The 23,805-nt window shown below is 54.3% G+C and overlaps 1 protein-coding gene across 2 annotated transcripts in view; it reads left to right on the top strand.

Moving 5' to 3' along the window:
• The window catches only part of Fbxl18 (F-box and leucine rich repeat protein 18), a 34,878-nt gene extending 16,309 nt beyond the window's left edge, over window positions 1–18,569 (top strand). For both annotated transcript variants that reach the window (XM_048785298.1, XM_048785297.1), the window contains one exon: window positions 14,160–18,569. In XM_048785298.1, the coding sequence (XP_048641255.1) occupies window positions 14,160–14,316 (157 nt within the window). In that variant the 3' untranslated portion in view covers window positions 14,317–18,569. The remainder of the gene's footprint in view (window positions 1–14,159) is intronic.
• The last annotated feature ends 5,236 nt before the right edge of the window (window positions 18,570–23,805 follow it).

Below are 23,805 nucleotides of genomic sequence, written 5' to 3'. Positions count from 1 at the left end.
TTTTTTTTTTTTTTTTTTTTTTTTTTTTTTTTTTTTAAGTATTTACTTTTTAGTTGTGGTTGGACACAATACCTTGATTTTATTTATTTATTTTTATGTGGTGCTGAGGATTGAACCCAGGGCCTCGCCTGTGCTAGGCGAGCGCTCTACCGCTGAGCCACAACCCCAGTCCTCACTGTGTTCTTTCTAATGAACAAACATGTCATGGAGGGAGGCCTTGAGTGCAGATCCCGTGTTTCTTACCCTGCTTGACCCCCCAGTTTTAGCATCTGTGATGGATCTTGGCCTTAGTCCACTTGGGCTGCTATGACCGGGAAGTCACATGACAAGAAGGCTCGTTGGCTTAAATAACAGGTACTCAGTCTCACAGTCCTGGAGGCCACCAAGATTATGGTGTCTGGTGAGGCCCAAGAAGGGGGCTGCCTTCTTGAATCCTATCCTCACTTATGGTGAGGGCTTCTCCTCATGGCCTCATCTGGCCCTGCCACTTCCCAGTGGTTCCATCTCCTCACACCATCCTCTGGGGCTTCAGGTTTCACTTTGGAGGACACGAACATAACAGTCATCACCATGACTAATGATGATTTTCTGTGTCCTTCATTTTACGTTTAATTGGAACTCTACAGTGAGAAAGACCTTTCCCCCATTTTATTTACTCAGTTATTATGTCATATACCAGTGTCCACTCAGTGATTCTTTTTTTTTTTTTTTGTAGCTGTAGATGGACAGCATACCTTTATTTTATTTATTTTTTTATGTGGTGCTCAGGATCGAGCCTCGGGTCTCACGTGCTGGGCAGGCGCTCTGCCACCGAGCTACAGCCTCAGCCCGACTCAGTGATTCTTATTTAGTCACTGGGTTGGAGCCCACCGCTGTCACCGTGTGTGGCATTGTCTAATTGTCCTGGGGGTGCTCTCTTGTTTGGTGGATTGAGCCCAGGGCTTTATGCATGCCAGGCAGGCATCTCCCACATCTCCCAGTTGAGCTGCATCCCCAGCCCCTGGGGGTATTCTTTCCGTGGGTCTGCGCCCTCTTCATCTGACCCTTCCTCTTTTGGAGCACTTCCTGGCTCTCCGGCAGCTCGGATGTTCCCGCTCCTGTGTGCTTCCCTGCCTCAACCTGCCTGGCCATTTTTCTAAGGCTTGGGTTCCTCTTCCTGGACGGTATGTGTAGAAGCCAGGCCCTGGCAGCAGATTCGTCACCACTGCGGTGCCCTGCCCGGAGGGCTGAGTGGGCACAGCTACTTGTGTACGCACCCGTTTCTTTCTTTCTTCCTTTCTTTCTTTTTGGTACTGGCGATGGAATCCAGGGCCTTGATCATTCCAAGCAGACACACCACTGAGCTGCACTGCGACCTTCCATAAGCAGTTTATTTTATCTCTCTCTTTTTCTTTTTTTTTTTTAACTTTTTTTTGTTGTTGTTTAGGTGACAACATGCCTTCATTATATTTGTTTTATTTTTATGTGGTGCTAAGGATGGAGCCCAGTGCCTTTCATGTGCTAAGCAGGCGCTCTGCTGCTGAGCTACAGCCCCAGCCCTTATTTTATCTTATTTATTTATTTATTGGTGGTACTACGGATTGAACCCAGGCCTCATGTGTGGAACCCAGGGCCGTGTGCGCTCGACCACTGAGCTCTGTTTCCCAGCCCACAGGCACTTTCATCTGAGCAGTGGTGTTGCCGTTTTGTTATATCAATGGGTAAATAGAAAATGTGCATCACGTTACTGTGTTGTCCAACTTCTCCTTGCTCGCTGTGTTCATTGCACACCGTGCACTCTCATGTCCGTGAAGATGAGCCGTGCACACTGACCTTTCTGATTCTAGCCCAGAGTCCAAGCTCAGCACCACCCTTCCGCTTCCCGGCTCACATAACTTCTCTCCAGCAGCAGAAAGGCCTGGCTCTTGTCACCCACAGCACGTTTACCGATGTGTTCAGTCCCGGTGTGTGTGTGAAGTAGGTTCAGAATTGCTAACCACGTACCTGTGGAGAACATATTCGTGAACTGCAAACATATTTGTGTAGCATTTTGTCACCAGTCGTCCCGTGTCCAGTCAGAAGCTGTTCTCTAGGTACTTGGTGGTGTTCTTTGGTGCCTGCTTCAGAGCCATCTCTACTTGCAGTAGGTGCCTTTGTTTCTGTTCACCATTCTGTTTGGTGTCAACTGCACATCATCGTTGAATGTGTGTAGCTGTTTGGGCCTGGGACCCTCACCGTATCTTCTAGCCCGTCAGTGCTGCTTGAAATGTGCGTGGCCCAGTGGGGCTCCACCCTCCTCCTGCTGCCCCTCGCCAGGACACCAAGTCTCCGTCCTTTCTGTTTCTCTTGCACAGATGAGTCTTTTCTCCTGTCCCCTTCTTCCCTGTGTGCAATTTCCCCCCCAATGCTCTACCACTGAGCTACATCCCTGCCCCAACATTTATTATCTTTTTCTTTCTTTTTTAATATCTTTATTAATTTGTGGTGTTCAGGATTGAACCGGGGTCTTGCACATGCTAAGCAGGTGTTCTGCTGCTGGGCTGAATTCCCAGCCCTAACGTTTATTATCTTAACCACTCTTCTTGAGACTTGGTCACACAATGTTGCCCAGACTGTCCTCAAACTCCTGGGCTCAAGTGGTCCTCCTGCCAAGGCCTCACGAGGGCTGGGATGTGACAGGTGTGCTACTTTGCCCGGCTCTGAGGTTTCTGCTGTTGATGGGCGTTCTGTTGTTTCTAGTCTTCCTCGGCCCCCACGAATATCTTTATGTGGGTTTCCTGTGTACACCTGTGCACTGCAGGTATTTTTGAAAATTTACCAGATTGGTCTCCAAAGCAATTCTCCTAGCCTCCACCCTCCCCCTCCAGCTGACTGTGGAACTCTGTCCACACCTCTGTGTCCCACCCTGCTGTGTCGTCAAGTTTTCAGGTGTGCCCAGTGTCCTGGGGGAGTGTGTCCTCCCATTGCCTGCATTGGTTCCCACTGAGCATCGTTGGATGTGTTTTTTGACTGTTCATGTCTCCTTGTTTGTGATTGTCCCTGAAGATCTCTCAGGGACATTTCTGGCGGGTTTCTTTGAGTAAGAAGAAGGGAGCAAGTCCAGGGTAGCCATGCTTGGCTTGCGGCAGCAGTGTGGGTGCTCCCGTCAGGTGTCCTAGGGGTCCCTGTCTCCTCCTGGTGCTTCCTGCCTGCTCTGTCGCCATTGCTTCAGGTTGCTGTCCTGCAGTGGTGACCCCCTTTTACGCGAATCTTCCAGTTGGCCTTGTCCTTAGGCAGGTGTCAAGGCTGCTGGTTTGGATACAAAATGCAACTAAATAGGCTTTGAGCAGCTTTCTGGGTGTCTCACCAGAGGCTGCGGCTCACACTTGACTGTAGGAGTTGAGAAGGTTAGGAAACTCCCTGCAAACCCCACCCTGCTTGCTTTTGATGAGAGGAACCAGGGCGCCTTGGGTCACGTCCCTGAAGCAGGAAGCAGGCACTGTTTGCCTGTGATTCATAGGAAAGCAATTGAATGAGGCAGGGTCCACAGGGCCCCCAATCAGCCATCTGCTCCAGGCTCCAGGACCCTCTGCTGCTTGTGCCTGCGCGAGTCCTCAAGGTCCAAGGTGCACTGTTTGAGGACTGTGAATGTCAAGTGCAGAAACTTAGAGTTTTGGAAATTCCAACTCGTAGCTGGAGAAGCAGTGGAATCTAAATGTCAAAATAATTGCCTGAGGAGCTGGAGCTGGGGCTGGGGCTCCGTGGTAGAATGCTACCTGTGTGAACCCCAGGGTCCCATCCCCAGCCCTGCAAAACAGACAAGCAAACAAAAACCCTTTTACATTGTTTTGTACCCATTACTGCCATCCATCCTTAGACCTTTCCCATCTTCCCAAGCAAAAACTCATACACGTGAAGTAAGAACCCCGCGTGCTCCTCCCCGGCTCCCGGCAGCCACCACCCTGCCACTCCTATGAGCTGATTCAGAGTCTCCTGAACAGGACTTGCACATTCCCCACGCTGTGTTGTTCAGCCTGGGAGCAGGGCCTCCGGGAGCTATCGAGGGTCTTGGTCCCCGCAGCTGGCATCTTCCTCTCCTGCCTGGCTGTTGTCCGGCCCTCTCTGGTGGGGCTGTGTCACTCACTGTGGTCCCTGCAAAGCCTCATCTGGTACTGTGCCGTGGAGCAGGACTTAGGCGAGCAGGTTATTCAGGGGAGTGGAGCCTTTGGAGAGACCACCTGAGGGACGCCGCCGGCCAGTGCATCGGGCAGAGCTCCTGAAAGAGATTTGAATGTGACCAAAAGGTGTGGCCTCCCTTCCCTCCTGTTCTGTGGAGAGAGACATGAAGGAGACCCCAGCTGCTCCCAAAAAGAAGAGCCATTAAGGCTGGGTGCGCTCTGTGGAGTGAGGCCTGAGCTTGTCCCCAGTGCTGCGAAAAGACAAGATGAAAAGAAGAGCATCAGCCAGGAGGCCTTGGGTCGTGGGGCCTGGCAGCCCTGCTGGCTGGACTTCATGTTGGTCTTTCTTGTTTTGCGGTGCTGAAGATGGACCAGGGTCCTACACATGCTGGATGAGTGCTCACCCTTGAACCACATCCTTAACCCATGACTTTTTGGTTTTGTTTCTGAGGTGGGGTTCTTACTGTGTTGCCCAGGCCGGCCTCCGGTCCTGGCTTAGGTGATCCTCCCACCTCAGCCTCCCATGTTGCTCAGACTCCTGGCACACTGTGCTGGGCTCCTGGCACTGTGTTTGTGTTTTTTGTTGTTGTTGTTTTGTTTTACTGGGATTTACTTCCAGGGGAACTTTACCACTGCGTTACATTCCCAGTTCTTTTAAATCAAACAAACAAATAAATAAATAAATAAAATTTTAAGTTGTAGGGGCTGGGGTTGTGGCTCAGTGGTAGAGCATTTGCCTAGCATGTGCAAGGCACGCGAGGCCCTGGGTTCGATCCTCATTGGACACAATGCCTTCATTTTATTTATTTTTATGTGGTTCTGAGGATTGAACCCAGTGCCTCACACGTGCCAGACGAGCAGTCTACCACTGAGCCATGACCTCAGCCCCAACTTAAAAAAAAAATTTTTTTTTAATTTTTTTAGTTGTAGATGGACATAATACGTTTATTTTATTTGTTTTGATTCTTATGTGGTGCTGGGGATCGAACCCAGTGCCTCACGCATGCTAGGCAAGTGCTCTACCACTAAGCCACAATGCCAGCCCCAATTTTTAAAAATTTTTAGACAGGTCTTGCTAAGTTGCTGAGGGCCTCATTCATTTGCTGAGGCTGACCTCTAACTAGCAATCCTCCTGCCTCAGCCTTCCAATCCACTGGGATTACAGATGTGCGCTACCATGCCTGGCGGTCTGGCACTACTTTTGATGTCCTTTTGAATCCATTCTATGAGTTCTGTATGACCTTCTTTTGCTTTAGACCTTGATTCTCCAGCTGTGGAACCTGGGAGCGAGGCATTGGCCAGAATGTTACGGCTCAGCCCCATCCATCGCGCTCCACACCTGGGCTTCTTGGGTCGGTGTTGGAGCAGATGTCTGAGGTGCCTTTTTGGGAGGGTCCAAGAGAGGGCCCAGGCTCTACCATGCTTCTCCAAGTGGGCCAAGGGTTTGTGGTGGCTGAGAACAGGGTAAGCAGGTGGCACTGCTGCCTGCTGGGTGCTCTCCTGCTCTGCCTAGTGTGCCAAGAGGCAGAGGCTGCGTTCTGGGTACCAGGTGCAGCCAGCCCTGCCCTCAGCGTGGGAGAACAGGGTGCCTCTGCCCCTCATCAGCTTGCAGCCGATTTCCGCGTACTGGGTGTAGCTGGGAGGGAGCTGCCACCACAGCCCCAGGCTGACACCTCCCTGTCGGGTGTGTTCTGCTGAAGGGGCTTGGACCAGCCTCCTGGCTCCGTCCTGTTGCCCATGAGTGTGCCCTCAGACCAGGCTATGTGGACACTGTCAGTCCTGAGGGGTGGCTTTCCTGTGGAGATAGGAGCCTGCTCTGGGAGTTGCTGTCTTTCTTGGCCGTGTGTGCGTGGGAGTTTCCACAAAGCGCAGGGAGTATCCACGATCACCAAGCACTGTGGAGCCGTGCTTGTGTCAGGGACAGCACCAGGGTCCGAACTTCCCCTGCTCCCTCGCAAAGAGGCTGCCTTGTCCTTCCGCTCCCCGGCTTCCTCCTTGCAGTGGACTGGAGCCGGAGCGGGTGCCAGCCCGGACCCAGGCTGCCGCCTCTCTCTGTTCGCGCCGTCCTGCTGCCTGGGCCTGCCCTCCCCTCCTGGCCTCCCTCAGGGCCCCATCTCCTGTGGCGCTCTTTCAGAGAGCACAGCACCTCCCGCCATGTGTCAAGGTCTTCGCCCCTTTGCCCAGCTGTTTTTCGAGGCACTTCCTTCCCAAGGCGCCTGCCGCAGTCTGGCTGGGCACAAAATCAGGAGCCACTCAAGCAGGAACAAAGTTTATTTTTTGAAACTGCCGCCAATGTCCGGTACCGCTGGGGAAGAATTTTTTCTTCCACCCACGCGGCCTCCTCTCGGACCCGCAGAGAGCTCCTTCCCCGGAACTCCCTCCTACTGTACTTCCCCAACCAATGGGAACTCTCCAGGAGTCCCGTAGCCGGCCTAGGTGAACAGCAGGAGTCCAATATCCATATGAATGCAAATCTTAACATAATCATATCATCTCAATGGCTAGCTGGCGTCACCTTTCGACCAAAAATGCCATGCATCATATACTTGGCTCTTAGCAGGCGCCCTTGTGCACTACCAAGCACAGGCCTGGTGGTGGCTCCTGGGTGCCTGGGGTGCTGGTCTTACAGGGGCTGACAGCTGGAAGGGCCGTGATTCCTGCTGCTTGGTGCTCAGTGTCTGAGCCCAGATACAAGGTCGACCCTGGCCGAGGGGACATTTGGGTGAAACTGAGCAGGGCCTGTCAGCCCCTGTGTTCCGTGTCCCTGTCCTGCACCTGGCATGGTGCCACAAACCCATGGAATACTCGCTGCTGATGCAGAGGGTGAAGGCCCCTCCCGCTGCCACATCCCAGTGTGATCCCAGGTGCGCCACTTGGATGAGATCCAAGCACCTATCCTTCCCCTCCTGGAGGCTGGGGCCATGTTAGGGCTCTGGGCCAGTCACGGCTTCACCTCTGTCCTTAAACCTCATGGAGAGCTGAGAGGTGAATGCCTCAGCTCTGGCGAACAGACGGGGAAACAGGCTCTGAGAGGTGAGACACGGTGCAGCCAGTGGTCACCTCGAAGGACAGCTTTCACACCCACAAGGAGGGGTCCCGCAGGGCCAAGTGTGCTGGTCCAGGCCCAGGTCTGCCCTCCTGCCTGCTATGCTGGTGCCCCGAAGACAGTGGGAGAGACCTGTGGACGCCTCTGCTGTGGCCCCACTACCTGCAGGGCGGCCCCACAGCGGTCCCAGCTGCACCACAGGGTGTGCGCCAGCCTTTCCAAATGGGCTCCGTGCCCCCGCTGCCGGGCACCAGGGTCAGGCCCTCTCCGACCTGTCTGCCCGCCCCTGTGGCTCGGCTTCCTCCCTCTGGCACCAAAGGCGCAGAAGCTACAGCTGAGCCAGGTATTTCTCCGTGGGGTCCCAGTAGGTGGCGCTGTGGCTCTTGACAACTGCACCCTGCTGTCCCGGTGCCTGCCCCAGACCCACTCCTGCTGGGGGACCCTGCGTAAAGGAGGAAGCAGAGCTTATTACTTTTTCTGATGCTTTTCTTTTTCTCACCCTTTTCTGCCTCAAGAGCTCAGAATTGCTGACCAAGAGAAGCTTCTCGCACCAGCTACTCTGCCATTTCCCTGTCCCTTTACCTAGTGGTGTGTTCTTGCCTTTATCCATGACTCCACAGCAGAGCCGGCGTCCCTACAGCTTGTCACTGGCAAAATTGCCTCTTGCCAGGGTGGCGCCATCCTGCCTGTCCCCTCGCCATCTCTGGCTTCCCTCCTCACACGGCTTGGCTGAGGTGCTGCTGTGGTTCTGGTTGCGCTGTTTGCGGTTTGATGCCAAACGCCAGCAAGGGCCTGCTGGTTTCTGGATTAGGGTCCCACCCTACCCTCTCAGGAGGCAACTCCCGCGGGTTGTCTTGTTTTCCCCACCACGTGGCCCACGGTTTGGGGTTGCTGTGGCGGGTTTTTTCTGCCTGTTCCCCGCTCTTGGGCTTTCTCAGGGGCCCCAGCAGTGTGTCTGGAGGTGGGTTTGTGCACGTCTTTGTCAACAGGACTCTGGTGGCCACGGAAGGTTTCACGTCCTCCTGGGGGGTCGAGGCACACGAGGCTTTCCTGCCCGCCCCCTCCTGCTCCCACCCTAGAACCACCCCAGACCCCATGGGGTGTTTGCCTCCACCTCTCTTCTGGCCTCAGTGACACCTGCCTGGTGGCCGTGCCAGCCTTCGTCTCTTCTGTTCCGTGTCTGTCCTGGAGACTTGGTTCCTCTGGCCTGGCCAGGTCAGTGCCCAGCCACCTGGCCTGCTGGCCTGGCCTGCGGTGTGGCAGGAGGTGGCCCCTTGCTGGAGCTGCCCTGACTCTGCCCCCCACTTCCCAGACACTGTGCTGCATGGGGCCCACAAAGGGAAGCTTCCGTGGACTCTCACTTGTGACTGTTTACTGTCGGGCCTCCTGGCTCTAGGGTGGGGAGGTCCCTGTGTCATCACCCCTGGGTTTCTTGATTCCTGATAGAGAGTGGTGACACTTTGGGGTGCTGGTCTGCATGGGCCACTGAGGTCTGGTGGACTTGCACCCCAAAGCTCACATGCCAGGGCATAGTCTGGACCTTTAACGCTGGCCTGAGGATCCTGAGCAAGTCCCCCGTTAGAGGACTGGTGTGACTCTGGTCAGGGAAACAGTGACAGCCAGGTGTTCTGGGACCTTCTGGTGGTAGAGAATCACTGGCAGCTCTGTGCTCATCCTGGGTGAACCATGACATGAGTGAGGCCACCAGTTGTCATGTGATGGCCTTCTCCCTGCCAGGCTTTGGTCTGGTTTTCCTCTGCAAACTCTCCTTTGGGTCTATTCATGGTGACTCCCATGTGTTTCTGGGCAGGGCAGTGTGGGTACTGGGGCAGCTGGTTGGCCTTCAAGTGGGGGCCTGGGGTCTTGGAGAGTCATCGTGAGCGTCTGAGATATTCTGCTTCTTGTCTCCAGATCCTGCAGGAGAGATTGAGCCCGGAGTGTGTTATAGGCCTTGGAACTTCAGCCCCATAGCTGATGCAGTCACAATGAGGACATGCTGGCTCTGAAGCTGCTCCCAGGAGCACATGGGCTAGGCCCTCACAGGTGTCCAGATGCCTGTGCTATCACGGGGTCCTCACCCACTCGTCCCTGATGGCCATGGGTTCGATAGCCCTGGAGGCCCATGTGATCCTGCAGCCTCCTTCCTCCAGGATGCTCAGGAATCCCGTTCTGCCAACAGGAGGAGGCAGGGCCCACAGGCTGGTGTGACTCTGATCTAACATTCATATCACTCTGTCTCTGAGGCCCAGGTAAAAATTCCTTCCCCCAAGTGGCCCTGGAGTGTGTCCTCAGCCTGGCCTTTGCCACTGAGGCCGGAGGCGCTAACGTCACTGAAGGCCATGTTCCCTGCCTTCCCAGCAAGGCCTGGCTCGGGGCAGCCCTGGAGGCTGTACTCAAGGGCCGCCTGCTCTGACTCTGGGGGGAACGCAGAGGACTCGGTCTAGGTCTAGTCTGCAGCTGTGTTGAGACGTGAGTTTATGGGGGGGAGGGAGTGGATTATGTGGCAAATACTGAGGGCTTTAGAATTGAAAGTGGGTTTTAAAAGTGGAATTAGCGCAGTTTTTCAACTTCAGCTCTCCTGTGAGCTGCCTGGAAGGCTGATTGCACGTGCCCTGGGGAAGGACAAGGCCAGCGGGGTGCTGGGCCCACGGGGTGCTGGGCCGCAGGCTCAGCCAGGGAGCTTAGATGCAGAGCAGGATGCTACTGAGCTCTGGCTCCCTGGAGCATCCTCAGGAGGCCAGGGCTGGCAGGCCTCTAAGGGTGGCCGGGTACCCAGACCCCCCTGCAGCAAAGGCAGCATGTAGAGGCCACAGAGTAATGCTAGGCCTGACCGCGGCCCCTGGTTGCTGCTGATTCAAGGGAAGATGTTCACCAGGGACCTCCCATGGGGCCCCCGGGCCAGTGTGGCCATATCTGGTATTCTTCCTCAGCCACCAAGGAGTCAGTCTTCTGCAGTCTGAGTGTGGGGCCACAGAGGGTGGCCTGGGAATTCTTCCCTTGTCACTGGAGCCCCATTTTCCAGGTAAGGGACGGTGGGCTGGGTTGGGTAGAAGCCAGGTCAATGGTGACCTGGCTGCAGCAGCACCGAGTGTCACCAGAAGGTGCACCTTGGAAGAGTGCAGGGGGCTTCCTTCAACTATCCTCCCTCCCCTGCACTGTGTCCCTCCTTTCCTGGGGTGTCATGAAGGAGTAACTCTGGGGGTGGTCTGGGAAGCTCCAGGCGTGGGTGGGGTAGGCGCAGGCTCTGTGCTCTCGGTGTGTGAAGTGTCTGGAGGGACACTGCCTCTCAGTGGCCTGTCTGGGTTGGGGCCTGGGTGAGAAGGTCCAGGTGGGAGTTGGGGGGGGTCCCTGAATCTTCCTCACCAGCCCACGGCCCTCGGGAGGCCCCACCCTGGGGACATTTGCTGTGGACGCCCCGAGTCCAGCAGTTCCAGCCTCACGCTCTTTCCCGCAGCTTCCTGGCCATGGGCTCTCGTGCACAGTACCTGCTTTCCTGCTCCAGGCACCATGCATTTGTGACTGTTGGTGTGCAGCCTGCCATTTCTCCCTTAGTATCCAGGACAGGTCGTTGTATCTCATGTGGCAGGACAGCGGGGACCCACACGGTGTTTCCCCATGTCTCTCCCTCGCTTTTTTCTTTGCATGGACAGAAAAACTCCAGCTGGTCATTTTGTCACCGGAGGGACCGTTGGGCAGAAACCAGGGTATGGGCTGATTGAAGGTGTTCCTGACAGGATCCTGGGGGTGCACTGAGGGCCCAACGTTCCTGTCTGAGCTCTGTCTGAAGGGGTGCCGACAGGTGTGGTGTGTGTGTTGCTGGCCTTGCGTCCCTGCGTGTTCATTCCTGAATGGCCTTCTCTGGGCCCAGGCGGGAGCTGTGGACTGGCCTCTCACTATGGCCCAGCAGTGCCATCTGAGTCCCTTGTGGGTTGTCTTTTGGTTGTAAAAATCTTCATGCTCTTTAGACCCCAGTAACCCCATTTCTGGGATTTATTCTGAGAAAACACCTCAAAATACAGAAGAAATTATACTGTATTGAGTGGTGTTTATTGGTAAGAGTAAAAACCAAGTCCCTGTCCTGTGTTTGTATATGAATACACGACCCGTGGAACTCCGCATCCCATACAACACAAGAACGGGACTCTGCTGGGCACAGTGGCGCATGCCTGCCATCCCAGTGACTCAGGAGGCTAAAGCAGGAGGATCATGAGTTCAAAGCCAGCCTCAGCAACTTAGTGAGACCCTGTCTCAAAATAAAACATAAAAAGGGCTGGGGAGGGGCTGAGACTGGGGTTCAGTGGCAGAGCACTTGCCCAGAACACGTAAGGCACTGGGTTCGATCTTCAGCACCATATAAAAATAAATAAATAAGTGAAAGTATTGTATCCATCTACAACTAAAATAATTAATTAAAAAAGAAATAAAAGGGCTGGGGATATGGCTCATTGGTTAAGTGCCCATGGGTTTAATCCCTGGTCCCAAAAAGAAAAGGAAATGGGATCCTAATTTGGATAAGTTGTGTGTGTATAGAATTAGGATACTATGTGTGTGTATAATATGTCAAAATATACTCTACTGCCATGTATATCTGAAAAGAACAAATTTTAATAAGTCCTCAGATGGTTGGGGTAGTGGCTTGGTGGTAGAGCACTCCCCTAGCATATGCAAGGACCTGAGTTCGATCCTCAGCACCACGTATATAAAAATAAATTAATTAATTAAGGGTATTGTGTCTAACTATGACTAAAAAATAAATATTTAAAAAAGTCCCCAGACTGTGTCCAGCTAGGGCTTTGGCTAAATAGATGTGGTAGCCCTGCCAACTAGAGCACTAGCTACTAGGAAAGGCAGCCTCCAGGCCCTGGTGAATGCCTGGGTGTTAATTTCGGAGACCGTGGGGACCCCACTGCAGGCGTGGTGTGTGGCTTGAATGGGATCCTAAAGGACGGCAAAGCCACGAAGCAGCCGCAAGTGGTTTGTACTTTGATGTGTCACATAAGCCACAAGACTGAGTGGATGAGGAGACACAGGCGCCAGCTTCTGTGTCCCTGGGAGACACAGCCTGAGCTGTGTGCCACTAGCCCACACCTTCACGTGTTGCTGGTGATGTTTTCTTTCTAAACTAAATAGTGAGCTTAAGACAAACCCTGCATCTCTCAGCAATCATGGAGTGTGCAGGGAAGGCATTTTGGAGGGTGGCTGAGTGCTCCATTTAAATGGCCTGAACCCAGGGACACTCTGCCACTGAGCTGCACCTCCAGCCCTTTTAATTTTGAGACAAGGTCTTGCTAAGTTGCCCAGGCATCCCCTGGTGCCAAAATGGGGGGGTTTACGAGTATCTTTCTCGCATTCCTCCTGCCTCAGCCTCCTGAACAGCCAGGATTACAGACCTGTGTCACTGTGTGTGGCTCCCTGGCATATTTTTAGTGGCCTTAGGCAGAAGTTTTTCTTCACCATGATGCATCCTTGACAGGTATAATAAAGGGCAGAGAGAGGTGTGATTGAAGCTTGTCACACTGTGTCTGCCCGCACCTCACTGCATGTGGGGAAGGCTGGGACCTGCCCAGCTCAGCTGTGGCCGGGATTCCTGGAGGGCTCCATTCCTTACCTGTGAGGAACCAATCCTGTGCCCTCCCCCCACAGCAGCTTGTTCAGCACCCCAGTGACTCAGGGGGTTGGAAGGCAGGTGCCTTTAAATGCAGGTCAAAGGTTGGGGAGGGTTGAGGTCGTGGCTCAGTGGTGTAGTGCTTGTGTAGCATGTGTGAGGCATTGGGTTCGAGTCTTAGCTCTGCATATAAATAAATAAAAGGTCCATTGACAATTAAAAAAAAAAAAAACATTAAAAAATTATTGGGTTGGGGAGATTTTGTTTCAAATGGGATAAGTTGCATGGTGGGTTTGCAGCAGGGACAACTGCAGTGTCATCTGCAAGGTTGGATCATGGACGCTGCTGCCCAAGAAGAATGCTGCATAGAACCGGGAGGTGTCCCCTGGTGCCAAAACAGGGGGTTTACGAGTATCTTTCTGGCAGGAATTTACAGAAGTCAACACTGTGCTGCCTCAGGTGGGGCCGTGTGCAGAGGCCACGGAGCTCCTGCCTCTAGGAAGGAAGGCGCTGGGGCTGCAGGGGCCTCGACTAAGTTTTGGCAAACGCCAAGGCTCTCTATTGCATGGGTTCCTTGTGCCCTGACCTGCAGGGTCATCTCACTCTGTGGACCCTGCAGTGTTCCTTCTTCTAGCTTGAGAGCCGTGTCCACACTGGGGTTGCTTTGTGTTGCCTTCGTGGGGGAGGGAGGGAGGGAGGGGTGGGGCAGGGAGGACCTGGGCCTGGCCTTGCTCCAGCTGGCTAGGGCCCCACTCTGCCTCTGGCCAGCTGAGAGTCCACCGTGGAGAGGGTCTTATCTGTCAGACTCAGCATGGTGCTTGGCACACAGTGGATACTCTGAACCTCACATATGAGTCTCCCCACACAGTGGGCAGGGAGCAGAGCTGCTGTGGTCTGCCGTACCTCCTGTGGTTCTGGAATGGTGGCCCTGGCTTCACTTGTCTCAGAGCCTGTTGTTGCCTCACTGACCTCAGATCATCCTCCCTTGAGGGTGCCCCAAGGCTGTGTGGATTCGGCCATCTGTCCCTTCTTTGTCCGAGCAATGAGTCCTCACTGGCTCTGCAGAGCAGGAAGGGCCTCCCTGGGCCTCTGATCTCAGGAGGTTCTCTTCAACACCCAGAGAGTGTGCAGCTCCGGGCCCCTCCCTCTGGCTGGCTTGCATGCTCCTTCCCCTTCCCAGATCTGGCTGCCCCCAAAGGGCCCTCACAGCTAGTGTCTTTATCAGCTATGTCAGGGTGACACCAGGGGCCAGAGTCTCAGGGAGCTACACGGAGCTTGTGTGCGGAGGGCAGGTGCCGGCAGCACCCCCTCTCCCCCGCACCGGGCCCCTAATCTCCCACCTGCCCCTTCTAATGGTTTGCCTCTGGTTCAGTTTTCAGGCTGAGAGACCCGCGTTGAACGTCGTCATCTTCCCTCTGCTCCACGAGGGCCTGACAGATGTCATCCGAGATGTGCCCATGGTACACCTGGACGAGATCACCTTGTTTAAAAGCCGAGTGGCTGAGGAGCCCCCAAACCTGTGGTGGTGAGAAGCCCAGCCAGCACCAGTCAGCTTCCCTTGGTCTCAGTTACCACAAAGACGCCCTGCTGCCCCCTGCAGGCCTCCAAGGAGCCTGTGGACACTGGGACCCCGTGGTTTTTCAGAGGAAGAAAATGTCTCTCAGGCCACCCCGCGGCAACCCCCTGGCTCCCCGTGTTTCCTCTTGCTTTCCTCTTGCATAGTATGGTTTACGTTGAGGGTTTGTGTTCTGGATGATGGAAGGGGACAGGCAGCCATCAGCGAGGGCAGTGGTTGAGCCGTGCTGGCCTGGGGCCTGGCCAGTTGCATCCCTTCCCGGGGCCTGCCTTGCTAGATCGTCCACTCTCCAGGCCTGCCTGCATGCCGGGGTGCTGGGTGGGCTGCTGGCCCTGCCCATGCTGTACTTCAGCCATAGGAGTGTCCTTGCTCCTGTGTTAGTGTCCTCAGCCATCGGGCCCCATGGACAGGTGACTGCCCATCTATCGGGGGTAAGGTGGCATCTCCTTGAGGTGGCGGGATGTCCACAAGTTTGGTGGCTGCAGAATTGGGGTGCTTTCTACCATGAAGACATTAAGGCTGGGGTGGCTCAGTGGTAAAGCTCTTGCGAAGCGTGTGCTGAGGCCCCGGGTTCCATCGCCAACACCACGAAAAAAAAAAAAAAGATGCCCAGCTATGTCTGAGAGGTGTTTCCCTAGGTGATGCCTGTACCCAGAGGGGACCCCAGGGCAGGGCTGCTGGGTGGGGCTCTCCTGGGCTAGGCCTTGGGAGCTGAGCTGTGTCCCCAGGGGCCACGATTCGTGGCACTGGCTCTAGAAACTTTAGCTCCCCTGAAGTGCTGTGTACCTCGGAGGAAGCACATGCCCTTGGCTTTGTTAGAATAAACCCCAGATCGGATGCTTAAGGTTGGAGTAGTAGTCAGATCCCTCTGCTGCAGGTGACCTTATTTAGTTTTAGAAACAAATCCTACAAAACTGTTCCAGAAATGAAGAAGGTCCCTCCGGTGTCTGGGGCCTCACACTTGACTGGCTGGCCGCTGCGTTTGCTCCTAGGACTCCTGGCACCATGTCCCATGGCCGGGGGTTTCGGAGGGGCCCTGGTTGAGTCCTGTCTTCCTGGACTCCCACCCCAGCCGCATCCAGGATTGGTCCCCTGCAGCCCTGGCGTCACCTGATGCTTCCATTCTGGCTGCGGGGGTCTGTGCAGTGGCTGCTTCCCGATCCCCTGGGCTAGGGCTGCAGAGCCACCAGGCCCCCTCATTGCGGAGCTTCCACCCACACCCGCCTGCTCTTTTCCTCTGGGTTTCTGTTGCAGCAGGTTCCTGCACAGTGCAGTGGTGTCCTGCACGCTCCCTGCTGATGCAGAAGCAGGTAAACTAGTCCCTGGGTGGGGGCCGGCCTTGCCTGGGCCCTCTGGGCCAGCTGCTCAGAAGCTCTGCCCAGCCCAGGGATCCTGGGGCCCTCCCATGTGGCTGGGGCCCAGCCTGGCACTTGCATTGATCCTGGTCTCCACAAGGTGTGAGTCCGGCCTCTCCCCTGCTCTTCCTCCTGTCTGTCCCTGCCCTGCCCCGGCAGCTCACTTTTGTGTGCACAGGTGGGTCTATGTCAAAGGCCCTCTTCCTCTGCACCGTTTTTCTTGTGTGAGGGAATCCTCACCCCTCTCTAGAGCACAGGTCCCCCCTATCCTGTCCCAGGCTACAGTCAGCCAAGGGACCTTTGCCTGCTGGCTAGACCTGGAGCCTTCACCCTGGGAATCCTGACCTAGCCTCTGAGAGCTGCAAACCCAGCCTGTCCCCTCCTGGCATTGCAGGCCATAGGACAGGCTGCCTGGGGACCTGGGGGCAGGGCCAGGGTCTCACACAGCTGTAGACAAGGGTCGGAAGGGTGGTGACAAATCCCACCCTACCCCGTTACTGGACATTTCTTTAGAACTTTAAACTGGCACCTGAAGGCCACTAGTGAGGGTGTTCAGGTTACATGCTGTGGGCCCCTGGGACTGGTGGCTTGTCCTCAAAGTGAGAGTGTGGCTGGTCATAGCCTGACAGGCCCAGGAGAGAGGCAGGTGACCTGGAAGGTCCTGGAACCTCAGAGGCCCTGTGACTTTGGGCTCTGACTGCCCTGGCCTGAGCCCTTCTTTGCTCTGCAGCTCAGCAGAGACTGTCTTTCCACTAGGAGTTTTTCTAAAAGGCTGAAGCTGTGTTGGGGATGTTGCCCGGGTGGCCTCTCCTTGGCAGCAAGCCACGTACCCAGCAGCATTAATTCATTCTCATAAAAAGGGCTGGGTGGGGCGGGGGCTGTCAGGAGCCGCTGGGGGTACAAGCGGCCTCAGAAAGCAGCGCCCAGGCAGTAGACCGTGTAGTGTAGTGTCCCTGCAACAGTCCTTTGACTTAGAGTGAGAATTTTCACTCCTGCCCCGAGACAGGGTCACAGATGTCAGCAATGGGCTTACTCTCTCTAAGTGCTGTTTTGGCACCGATATTAATTGCGATCAATATTTGGTAGCGTTTTACACTGGGAAGAGGACCCACCCTAATGTCCCCAGTTGGCAGGACTGGGCTATTCAGTGGTGGACCGTATGCTGCCTGCCAAGGAGCATTGCCTGTGAGCCTGTGCGTGTGTCTGCACCTGCACACGTGCCCATGTGTTCATTGGTGCCCGTCTGTACGCATCTGCACACGAGTCTGCGTCCACCGTGTGCATGTATGTGCACGTGAGTTTGACTGGGGAGGTGGGCAGGAGGGAGGAGGTCAGTGCATTTATTTCTTTGTTATTAAGAAGAGAAATCCCATGATCTGTGGCTGCCACCTCCGCCTCAGCCCAAACCAGCCACCCTGGTCTCCTGCCCTCTGGCAGGCCGTGTGTCCTGAGGCCCTGCAGCCTGCTCGGCATGGCAGCGTGCTGGCCCTGGGCTTCTGAAGGGAAGGCATTTCTGCCCCCAGATCCCCTTCCTGCCCCGGGGTGGCTTTCCTTATTTTTATAGCAAGTGATCTTGTCCAGAGATAGGAGCACTTCAGTCCTTCTTACCACAGGGATGTGGTCACCCCCTCTCCCCCCCAATAGTGCCCTGCAGAGACCCTGCAAGGACCTGGGCTGGGAAGCTCGGGCTCGGGATTGCGGCCAGTCCAGCTGAGCTCCTCAGGCTGAAAGTGAGCTGGGCTTGTGCTGAGGGCTGCAGCTCCCTCGCCTGCTCCCTGCACCAGCACCCAATGCTGAGGCCCACTCGCTGGATGGTGCAGGGCTGGCCCGGGTCAGTCTGTTGGGCAGTGGAGCTGTGGGAGTTAAGGCTGAGCCTCTGGGGGTCCAGGAGCATGTCCCCAGCTGGGACCTGTGTGGTGGTGCTCCCTTAGGGAGGATGGGGGCAGCCCTCACCCCGGCTTGTGCTCCCCTTCATTGTGATCTGCCCCTCTCAGGATCTAAAACTCCCATGCTCCTGTGGGGGAAAGGAGACAGACCTGGGGTGAGCAGGGCAGTGAAGCCCAGAGCTGAGGCGCACCGTGCCCCCTGCGTGTGGCAGGCCTTGCTGCCTGCCCTTCTCGGAGGCCCAGCCACAACACCAGGGGCTCTTTGTACTGGTGTCATTTGCATTTGGGGGCACAATGAACAAGTATTCCACAGAAGCTTCCGCCTGGCGTCAGTCCCACGCAGGCTGAACGACATTGCCACAGTCACTCTGCTTGAGAGCCACTGCCACAGGCCGGGTGCTGACTGGCTGCATCTGCCACAGAGCCACAGAAGCTGCTGCTGCTGCGAAGCCCAGGGTGGCATGTGAACAGAGCCCTGGCCACTGTGCTGTGGCCACGGCCTGTGTGAGCAGGAACGAGCGCGTGTGAGCAGGGACGTCCGAGGCAAGCAGGAGCGTGCTGTGCATGTGCGCATGTGTGTGCTGTGCGTGGGTGGCATGCGTCCCACAGTGGCATCTCCCCAGCCTCTGCGCTGCCACCTGTGACCAGTACCAGGACCTGCCTGCGTGCTTTGCCTGGAACCAGCTGAACTCAGGGTGGATTTTGGCGGGGGGAGGGGCTGAGGCCTGTCCCTGGCCCAGGGGTCTCCTAGCGTCTTGTGGCCAGGTGCTAAACCACCACTCCTGCCTTCTGATGACCAACTCCCCTCCCTGCCCAGCTGGTGGAACTGCCCATGTGTGGCCTCTTACAGTGACACCCACTTCTAAATTTGGTGTTCTAACAAACTACATTCTGAATGGGTATTTTCATGTACATTTGTGGCATGTGGAAAATTTCAAATAAAGTGGACTTGATTTACACAGCCAGGCAGCCGTGTGGTCCTTCCAGTGGGAAGGTGAGCTTTCACCTCAGACCTTCCCTCCCTGGGCCCGGGGGTCTGTTCACTTCTATGGTGGAAGGTGGATATGCTTGGGGGCCAGGGTCCCCAAACAGATGCATGGACAGAGACCAGAGACCCACAGCCCAAAGGTGGGGGCATCTGGAGGTGATGACTTGGCCCTGGCAGGCCAGGGATGCTGAGAAGGTGGGGAGGCCATGCTGTGCCAGCAGGACGGGCACCGGATACCGCACTGCGCAGGATCCACACTGCACAAAGGCTCCACTGGCAGGAGAGCTGAAAGGCAGGGCCAGGTCAGCTGCCCCCAGGTTAAGCATGTTTATTCACTTGTTTTATTATGTATATTTAAAAAACAAAGTCACCATTCAGTGACTTCAGAGGTATTAAGCACATTTGCATTACTGTGTGTTCACCACCACTCGCTTCCCGAACTTTCTCAATTTCCCCGAAACTGCAGCCCTGGCCCCGTTTAGCACCAGCTCCACTTGACCTGTTACCCCAGCCCCTGGCACCCCCGTTCCACTCCACCTTGTGACAGGGCTAGGATTGAACTGGGAGCTTCAGGCTTCCTGAGCAGACATTCTGCCTCCAGCCACCCCCAGCCCTTCTACTTTCTGTTTCTGAATCTCATGCTCCAGGGCCTCATGTAAGAGGCTCCTTCACTGTGGGTCCCCTGGAGAGGGCAGATTTGCAGCATCAGTCTGAAGCAAAGCACCTTCACCAGACCTGGGCCCTTAGGAGAGGCTCTGGCCAGCACAGGGAGGAAGCGGAAGGCCCCAGGGCTGGCCCATAACAGAGTGACTGCAGGGATGTCAACGCATACCTTCTCCTGGCTTGTCCTCAAAGGAAGTGCTGCCCTCAGTTGAAATGGTGGCGCAGGGTCAGAGGCCGCTGTTCTTCCCAGTCCCATCCAAGATAGTTCTCCAAGCTCACCACGCTCCGCACAGCTCACTTCGGCCTGGGAGGAAACTCCAGGGAGACTGGGACTGGGGAATTGATCCCTGGGAAGGGTGGCTGGCACCGGAGCCCAGGCTGAGAGCCGCGAAATGTGCTGCCTGTTGCCTTGACAAAGTGGCCCCCAGTTCACAGCAAGAGAGCCATTCTGAGATGCTTCCAGCTTCTTCTTGGAGCTGGTCCTTGGGCAGCGTTGGCACCATGGATTGCCACTTCCACACTCTCTAGAGGTCCCACCAGTAGAGATTCAACAGTTGGGGACCTGCTGGGTACAGTGGCATACACCTATAATCCCAGTGACACAAGAGACTGAGGCAGGACGCGGCCTGACCTCAGAGCCAGAGTCCTGGTGGGCTGCTACGGCCCTTTGTTTAGCAGGTGACATGGGGAGGCCTTAGGGGTCAGCACCCTGCCCAAAGCTCAGGGCCAGGGTCCAGTCAGGTCTCCTGCAGTCCTAGAGTAGTCCCTGGACCTGAGTGTCACCTCCTTTCCCAGAGGCCGAGGGTCAGAGCCAGGCCTGAGTGAAGCCCAAGCTGCACCCCCCAGAATGAACGGGAGAGAGAGGTCTTGCTCTATGGTGTTGGCAAAGGACACAGTGGCACGAGTGTGGACGGGTCACCTTGAAGCCCAGTGGGCCCTTCCCAGCCCCTCCATCTCCAGCCTCCCTGAGGGGACAGAGTTCCCACGGCTGAGGCTGAAAGGGTGTAGTGGCATCCCTACACAGGCACTGTGACCACCCCACCCCGTGTCGTGTTTCCAGGCTCAGTAGGTGGACATGCCACCCAGGGGTGGGGAGCGTGAGGACGCTGGGGAAGGGCTGTCGTCTGGATTGAGTTCGAGGCGGGGGCTTCTGTGGAAGGAGCACGGGGTCCCCTCCTCTGGGCCTCCCTCTGCTGTTACGTCTTATGCTTGTCTGACTTGTGGCACCTGGTGACACTCAGGCAGTCCTGGCAAGGGATTCGCTGTCCCCACTCCTCCCTATGGTTTCCTCTGTGCAGCTCAGAACCGCATGGTTCCCAGGGCTGGTGGCTTTCCTGCTCCCGCAAAGCTCAGGCTCCCTCTGTCTGGTGTGGGAGGGAGCAGGTGTCTTGCAGAGATGGGGGTGAAGGGTCCAGGAGTGCAGAGGCCCGAGGCTGGCCTCTAGGGGGGCAGATGACATGGGCTGGTGTGTGAGATGCTGGGCAGAGATGGCCCAGGCACGCGGGGGGCATGCAGTTCACCACACGGGGCTGTCAGCAGCTGTGGCTCAGCCACAGACCCCCTGGAGGGTGACGGGTGTCCCCCACTCTGGCCGCCAGCCCCTGATCAGCTGAGCCAGTGGATCCCAAGAGAGGCTGCGGCCTGCTCAGGGAGGTAGTGTTCACTACTTCGGTCCAGGCCTGGCCGGGTCCCTCTTTGGGTAGGACCTGGAGTGGAGGCCAGGCCTGCCCGCAAAGCATGCACCCCTCCAGTCACACTCACACTCACACCCTCCTCCCATTCACACCCACCCACACGTGCAGACACACCTGCTTACACATCTATCTTCACCCACACCCCCCCTCACGTAACGTACACACACACACACACACACACACACGTTCTTCTTCACCCAGTCGGATGGGTTCAAATACACATCAGAGGTACATTCACAACCCCCACCGCTCACACTCAGCCTCATACATGTAATCCCACACCCATGCTCACACTCAACATTCACACACACTTGCACACCTACACAAAGGAACTGGATGGATTTTTCACACCACAACCAGTCCAGTAAAGGTGAACTTTTCTATTATGTTCTTTCTGGAAATTCGAGAAGTTCAAAGTGATACCAGAAACACCCACATTTCCACCAGCAGACAGAGTGCCTGTCAATATTTTATTTTTTATTTTTTCATACCAGAGATTGAACCCCGCGAGTGCTTTATCACAGAGCCACATCCCCAGCCCTTTTTGTATTTTTATTTAGAGCCAGGGTCTCATTAAGTTGCTTAGGGCCTTGCTAAATCACTGAGGCTGGCCTCGAACTTGTGATCCTCCTGCCTCAGCCTCCCGAGTCCCTGGGAATACTCATGTGCACCATCACACACAACTGAAGTCTTATCCAGAATTCCCTGTCCACCCTTTCCTTTTATGAGTAGGTCTTAGAGGCCTCTCCGCCTGGGTTTTGTTGACCTGTCCCCTGATGCTGTCAATTCAGCTCAGAGATACAAATAGTTTGAAAATAAAATGACAGAAAAGGAGTCCTGGGGGTGTGGCTTGGTGTCAGAGAACTTGCCTTAAAAAAAAACATCCAAAAGACTTTGTGCATGAAAGGCCACTGTGTAGAAAGTAAGCTGGGTGTAGCAGCTCAGAGCCTTCTTGGTTTTTGGTGAGCCTGGGCACAGCCTTGGGCTTGCATGTGGCCTTCTGGATTTCTAGGGCTATGGTGGACTTTTGCAAGGTCTCTTTGGACATCTTGTTTCTCAATTTTTTTCTTTTTGGAAAAAGTTTTCATTTTTAGTCTATTATTTATTGTCTATGTATTTATCGTTTATTTATCTATTATTTTAGTTAGTCTATTTTGGGGTTTTAGTCTATTCATGACCTCTGGCAGTTGCAACATTAAAACACCTGCCTGTTACTGTGTTTTTTTGTTTGTTTGTTTTGGTACTGGGGATTGAATCCAGAGGCACTTCACCTTTACCATTCAGCCACATCCCCCGTCCTTTTTATTTTTTTATTTTGGGACAGGCTCTCACTAAGTTGCTAAGGCTGGCCTTGAACTTGTGATCCTCCTGCCTCAGCCTCCTGAGTTGCTGGGATCACAGGCTTGCTCCACCACACCCGGCCTGTAACAGTTTTTGATAAATGCACTTGGGAGAGGCTTTAGCACCGGAGAGTTCTGAGTTAGTTCAAATAGAGACAAAAATTTTGAATGAGGTCTTTCAGGGACCCACCAGACAGGCCAATAAGGCTTCAAAAGAACCCTAGTGCTGTCTTTCCTGGGAATCAGAACTGAGCCAGAGAGCCAGGGATTGGAGAGGGCAAATTACATCTCCACCAATCTCAGGGTACTTAACCAAAACTCCACTGATTTTATTTTCTTTCTTTGGTACCAGAGATTGAATCCAGGGGTGCTTAATCACTGAGCAACATCCCCAGCCCTATTTGTAACTTACTTAGAGACAGGGTCTCACTGAGTTGCTTAGTGCCTCGCTTTTGCTGAGGCTGGCTTTGAACTTGGGATTCTCCTGCCTCAGCCTCCCGAGCTGCTGGGATTACAGCCGTGCATCACCGTGCCTGGCTCTCAACTGTTTTTGTTCAATAGATGTTTGGCTTGATGCAATCCTCTGGTTAATTTCCAGAGTTCTGAAAAAGCTGATTTTGATCAATCTTCGCAGTTCTTCGGTTGCTTTTATAGAGGAGTGAATTTTCAAAGGTTCTTACTCTGTCCCTGCTGCTCACATCTCCTCTTCAGTCAGATTTTATAGTCCTAATATTCCTCTGGATAGATGGATGATAATTTATTTAGCCCATCCCCTGTGGTTGAGCATTTTGATTATTTTCAGGTTTGCAATTATATAAAACATGGCAAATTAATAACTTGTATATATTTCATCTTGCACATGTGCAAGGATCTGTAAAATAAATTCCCAGAAGTAGAATTGCTGGGTCAGAGGGTACACAAGTTTGTGATTTTGATAGCTACTGCCCAAATGGTCTTCCAAGGGGACTACTGAACCAATTTACATTCCCATTAACAACATAAGAACATGTATTCCCCCCATTTTCTTGCCAATAGAAATAGAGGGTTTTTCTAAATTTGATTTTACAAATTTGGTGGGCGACAAATAGTATCACAGTGTAATTTTCCTGAACATTTCTTTTATGGGCCAGAGCAAGCATTCTTTAATATGAATATTTTAAGGGTCATTGGGATTTTCTTCTTGATTTGTAAGCATTCTTTTTTTTTTTTTTGGTACCAGGGATTGAACTCAGGGGCACTCAATCACCGAGCCACATCCCCATCTCTATTTTTTTGTATTTTATTAGAGACAGGGTCTCACTGAGTTGCTTAGTGCCTCGCCATTGCTGAGGCTGGCTTTGAACTCGGATCCTCTTGTCTCAGCCTCCTGAGCCGCTGGGATTATAGGCATGCACCAGCATACCCAGCGATTTGTAAGCATTCTTCATTTAAGGGAGGCAAAGGAATTAATTTTTTTTTAATTGTTGGTAGATCTTTTTTTTTTTTTTTTAATTTATTTGTATGTGGTGCTAAGAAT

The sequence above is a fragment of the Marmota marmota genome, unplaced genomic scaffold, assembly GCF_001458135.2.
Source record: "Marmota marmota marmota unplaced genomic scaffold, marMar, whole genome shotgun sequence".
NCBI lineage: Eukaryota > Metazoa > Chordata > Mammalia > Rodentia > Sciuridae > Marmota > Marmota marmota.
The sequence above is the reverse complement of the archived record's forward strand: the minus strand, read 5'-3'. Positions and strand labels throughout refer to the sequence as shown.